This window comes from Mchenga conophoros, linkage group LG1, assembly GCF_057382185.1.
Source record: "Mchenga conophoros isolate Kocher_MC1m ecotype Shallow Benthic linkage group LG1, M_conophoros_male_GT1.1, whole genome shotgun sequence".
NCBI classification, from domain to species: Eukaryota; Metazoa; Chordata; class Actinopteri; order Cichliformes; family Cichlidae; genus Mchenga; species Mchenga conophoros.
The window spans coordinates 41,482,679-41,488,678 of record NC_140526.1 but is presented as its reverse complement, the minus strand read 5'-3'; the positions used below and the strand labels follow the sequence as shown (position 1 = coordinate 41,488,678).

The 6,000-nt window shown below is 41.6% G+C and overlaps 1 protein-coding gene across 1 annotated transcript in view; it reads right to left on the bottom strand.

Moving 5' to 3' along the window:
• Nucleotides 1-6,000, bottom strand: part of adamts17 (ADAM metallopeptidase with thrombospondin type 1 motif, 17) — a 98,289-nt gene that overhangs the window by 51,803 nt on the left and 40,486 nt on the right. The window contains exons 7-8 of the mRNA XM_085278698.1: nt 4,701-4,744; nt 370-475 (exon numbers count right to left, since the gene is read on the bottom strand). Coding sequence (XP_085134824.1) covers nt 370-475; nt 4,701-4,744 — 150 coding nt within the window. The remainder of the gene's footprint in view (nt 1-369; nt 476-4,700; nt 4,745-6,000) is intronic.

The window sequence follows — 6,000 nt, the reverse complement described above, 5'->3', positions numbered from 1 at the left end:
ACATTTAACAGTTGTGGCTGAAATGGTAGAGTTGGTTTATTTAGTGAAAAGCTGGTGGACCAATTCCCAGCTCTTACAGTCCCTGTGTATCTTATGTGCATCTTGGCCAAGATATCAAACCTAGACTTTCCCCCAATGCATCCACTGGAGCGTGAGTATGTAGGAGAGTGTTAGATAAAAGACCTTAGGTATGAGATAGAGATAGAGAAAGAGATGAGGGGCGTCAAACTTGATACTTGTATAGAAAAGTGTCATAGAAGTGCAATAGAAGTATTAATCCATTTATGATTTACAGCATTTTTAAAAGATAATGCAGGATAATAACAGGATATATTGATTACAATACAATTGTTTAAAACTTGAACCTACTTGTGTCCCAGCTCATGAGCAATAGTGAAAGCCAAATTGAGACCATTGTCCTCAGCTAACACACACTTCTTCTTCGCACTGCAGACACCACCCAGATAAGCAATACCTGTAATACAGTTGGGTAAAATGACAATGAGTTTTATGAGTTACACTTATGATTGTGTTTTAATGTTTGACAGTGTTTGAGCAGTTAGTATAGTTAATATAATAGTTAGTATAATGAAGTTTAAAAGGTATTTTACCTAAAAAAGCCTACTGTGGATCCGTTTTTCTGTCTCGTCAGTTCAGTAGCTTAGTAAAAGGTAAATTTGTACCCATTTATTTAATGCAACACAGCAATCTGTGTTAGACGTGTCTGTCACAGGTCCCTGTTTAATTGATGCCATAGCACGATCATATTCATTCACCGTGACACATTCAGAATTCAAAGAATGCACTACAAATCTAAGACTACAAGATGTGAAAAGATCTGTCATATCCCCTGACTGCCGAAATTGGTTACATGGATATGGAATAATAGGGCGTTACTCATTTCACAGCATTGCCATAAGATAAGATAAGATAAGATAAGATAAGATAAGATAAGATAAGATAAGATAAACCTTTATTAGTCCCACATGTGGGAAATTTGTCTTGGTCACGACAGAGAGTGGACAGTACCAAGTTAAGAGCACCAAAAATTAAGAAAAAAACAATAGAATAGAATGAGATAAAATAGAATAACATACTATACAGACTAGAATAAAATACTATGTTGCCTCAGAAAAATTGCACATCAGGGAGACAGACCTAGGCTACCGTGGTGTACTGGATGTGTGTGTGTCTGTCTGCATGTGTGTGGTCATCTTTGTCTTTGTTGTGGAGTCTCACAGCAGTGGGGAGGAAAGACCTGTGGAATCTCTCCGTCTCACACCGTGGGTGCAGCTGCCACTGAAGGAGCTGCTCAGTGCTGTCAGTCTCCTGCAGATGTTGTCCATCAGGGATGACAGCTTAGCCGCCGTTCTCCTGTCACTCACCACCTCCACTGGGTCCAGAGGGCATCCTAGAACAGAGCTGGGCCTGCGGATCAGCCTGTTCAGTCTCTTCCTGTCCCCAGCAGAGATGCTGCCGCCCCAGCAGACCACACCGTAAAAGATGGCAGAAGCCACCACAGAGTCATAGAAGGTCTTCAGGAGTGGGCCCTCCACTCCAAAAGAGCAAAACAGCCTGCTCTGTCCTTTTCTGTAAAGAGCATCTGAATTGTGACTCCAGTTTATTGTTCAGATGAACACCATGGTACCTGTAGCTGTCCACAGCTTCATGTCCATGCCTTGGATGTTCAGTGGTTTCAGTGGAGGATGTTTGTTCCTGCGAAAGTCTACAACCAGCTCCTTGGTTTTTCTAGTGTTGAACATGATGCTCACAGTGCTCCCAGCGGTCTCCAGGTGAGAGAACAATGTAGGAGGTGAATGATGGCATCATCCACTCCAGTGCCAGGCTGGTAGGCAAGCTGAAGTGGGTCCAGTGATGAGCTCACCAGGGGCTGAAGCTGAACCAGGACAAGCAACTCCAGGGTCTTCATCAGGTGGGATGTCAGAGCCTCTGGCCTGTAGCTGCAGAGGTCCTACAACTACAGGCCGGAGTCCAAGCCTGCAGAGGTCCTTGGGACGTGGGGTCTTTGGCACTGGTACCACACAAGAGGTTTTTCAGAGCTGTGGAACTCTCCATAAGCTTCAGACTGAAGCTTACCACACAGTTGATTTGCGCAGGACCTGACAACCCTTGAGCTGATGGTATCTGGTGCCTTATTGGCTCCTTAGTTCCCTCCTAACCTGGATGGCTGACAGAGACAGGCTGGAGCCGTGTGTTGGATGTGTACTGGATGCTGTGGTTGGGGGTGGGGAGGAGTGAGCAGGTTGAGTGGAGGAGATGTGAAGTGTCTGAGGTGTAACAGCAGGAGTTTGAGTTGGTGTGTCTGCAGCCGATGTTGAAGACTGCATCAAACCTGTTGGTTTGATTCAAAGCTGGTTTTCCTTCTTCTGCCTTTAGCTCTCCTTCCCATTCCCGATCAGTCCTTTCAGCTCTCTCTGCACCCTTTTCACCCCCTTTCTTGTCTCCAGATTTGAAGGCCCTCCACTTCTGCTTGAAGACAGCTTTTATTTCTGGGGTAATCCAAGGTTTGTTGTTGGACAAGCACCGCACAGTCCTGGAGGGCACGGGGTTATCCACACAGACGTTAACGTAGCCCGTAACGCATGTCACATTTTGTTGGCGCTCCAGAAGACCCTGGTGGTATGTGTCCTCTATTGATGGGAAGCCTGCTCCTGTGATGTACTGATTAAATGATTAAATCACTGTATACACATTCCTTCTGTCAGTAAAGTCTTCCAGCAACCTAATAGTAATGCACATAAGGCCAAAAAATGAAGAACCCAAACATTGTGAAGCCCACAGACAAAGACGTGTGATCCACAGTGCTGTTAAATAAATATATCAGTGATATATTTTGACTGGGGTCTGATCAAACAGTGATGTGATGGCTCCCAGAGCTGGCAGCACAGTGAGCCAAACAGACTCATCAGGCTTCTGGGCTGACCACACTGTACTTCCCACCAGCAGCTTATCGTGGTTGATAGGAGTCAGCGTGGGCACTCTGACTGTTCTGCAGCTATGCAGACACATATGCAACAAACAAAGTGTTGCAAATACTTTGTATTCTGACATCTTTCTATCAGAACCAGCATCAATTTTGGGGAATCTGAGCTGTAATAGCTTGCCTGTTTGATTGGACCACACAGACCAGCTTTCACTGCATGCATACATCAGTGAACCTGGGCTGGCCGTGACCCTGTCACTGGTTCACCATTGTTCCTTCCTCAGACCGTTTGACAGATATATCTATTAACACCCATAAGAGCTGCAGTTTTGAAAACCTTGACCTACTCATCTAGCTATTACAATTTGACTATCGTCAGACTTGCTTAAATCCTTGCTTGATTCATGTGTGCTCATTTTTCGTGCTTCTGTTAGCTGGGTCCCTCATAGATCCCACCCACCAACAGGTGCTATGTCCATCAGATATTCTTTTTTTTTTCAATTCACCTGTCAGTGGTCTTAATGTTATGCCTTATATCAATATATAATCTATAATCATTTTAATTAATTAATTTTTTTTATTTTTAAAATATTACAGAATGGAATAGGACTGGGGGGGAGGAGAGGGAAACACATAGACAAGAGAAGTTGGGAAGAACCTCAAGAGAAGCAGAAGGAAAGAAAAACAGAGGGGAAGAGGGTCGGGGAGAAAAGACACTAAAAATCTTCTAGATCACCTGTTGGAAAGAACAAGCAAAAAGAGAACAACACAGTAGGGAACCCACAGCAATAACCTAGATAAGCACAAGTAACAATAAATAATAAATACTGAATGCTACTGAGCGCAGATTAGACCGAAAATGCATGATATGCTTAGAGGCAGCAGCCAAGGAAGGCACACCTGTATGCACACAGGTAGATATATATTCTATTTTGTAACTTTGTAATATATTCTGTTATTTAATTTATTTCTGTTACTGTTCTTATTATTGGAGCAATTAATTTCTTAATTAATAAAGTATTCTGATTCTGAAAAAGAGTTTTGACAGTGTTTTGTATGCTTAGTTTTTGAGATCCAGTATCAGAGAAATATTAATACTCAACTCAAAATGTTTTGTCTTGCCATGAAGACAACTGTCAGAATTGTTGTCATGTCTTCTTATTGAAGAAGACATGACGATCACATTTTACAGTATACTCATTCTGGTCAGACTTTTCAGTCACTCAAAAGTCTGTAAGCCTGATCTTTGCTTGCCAGTCATACTAGCAATAATGATGACATAAACTGTGCAACTGAAATTGTAAAATGAGAGCTTTTGCATACGGGACACTTGTCCTTGTATGAAGAGACAAAAGCAGGGAGGCTTGTTTTTTCTGGTAAAGTGAAATTAATGATTATAAAGAACTCAGTGTGAGGTTTGGGGTCCTACAGTTTACTATTATCTATCATTACATGTTCCTTCAACAGAAATAATCAACGTGACAGAAGCACAAAGAAATCTTCCACATTCATCACGACGTATTACAGAGATTTTTATAGTTGAGGAAAACATGAAAATAAATGGTTCAATTTGATCAAATGTTTAATGATCTCATTTTTTTTGTATTCAATGGACTTTTGAAGTTTAAAGCATGAGGGAAAAGGAAATGCAGGTGGCAGGGTTTCTTGCAGCTGAACCTTTGAGTTCTGTGATTATAGTGAGGGTTCAAGTATGTCTTATGTCAGCTGAGTGAGTGAGTGAGTGAGTGGTACTCACCCACAGTATCACATGGCTCATCTTTGTGAACACAGAAATCTGTTCTGAAAGAAGAAAAGAAAGAATTTGCAACACTGATTTACTGAGATTAGTTAAAACATTAAAGTAGAGTACATTTACACTTAATATGGATTGTGCTAGAAAAATGATGTCACGGTCCAGCGGCAGACCGTATGGAGCGTGAGTGGAGGACCCAAATGCTTGAACAAAAGGCGAGCCTTTATTGGGCTAATACAAGAGAAACATAAATACAAGGCAAGATCCATGTGGGGTGAAACTAAAACTAAACATAAACTGGAAAAAAATAAATAACTGACAAGCTGTGATGAGACTGTGAAACTGGGAAACAACTATGAACCTATAAAACTATGACAATAACTATGACAACTATGACAAGAGGTACATGACTAGACGAGAAGAACAGACATCCTTACAAAGACTGAATGACCACACAGAGACTAAAGACACACAGGAGGTATTTAGGGGAAGTGGAAACACACGAACGTCATGACACCCACAGGGAAAGTGAAACTAAAACAATGAACATATCATCACAAGACCTCTACAAAACAACACAGGAAACGCTGAGAGACGTAGACATGGCACCGGCTTGACAACATGAAACCACACACACAGAAGACATGAACAGACTTATACCAGGGGATATGAAGAGACTCATAGTCCTGCTAGACCTCAGTGCAGCGTTCGATACTGTTGATCATAATATCCTATTAGAGCGATTAGAACATGCTGTAGGTATTACAAGTACTGCGCTGCAGTGGTTTGTATCATATCTATCTAATAGACTCCAGTTTGTGCATGTAAATGGAGAGTCCTCTTCACACACTGAGGTTAATTATGGAGTTCCACAGGGTTCAGTGCTAGGACCAATTCTGTTTACATTATACATGCTTCCCTTAGGCAGTATCATTAGAAGACATAGCATACATTTTCACTGCTATGCAGATGACACCCAGCTCTATCTGTCCATGAAGCCAGATAACACCAATTAGTTAAACTGCAGGAATGTCTTAAAGACATAAAGACCTGGATGGCCGCTAACTTTCTGCTTCTTAATTCAGATAAAACTGAGGTTATTGTACTCGGCCCTGAAAATCTTAGAAATATGGTATCTAATCAGATTCTTACTCTGGATGGCATTACCTTGGCCTCCAGTAACGCTGTGAGGAACCTTGGAGTCATTTTTGACCAGGACATGTCCTTCAACGCACATATTAAACAAATATGTAAGACTGCTTTCTTCCATTTGCGCAACATCTCTAAAATTAGAAATATCCTG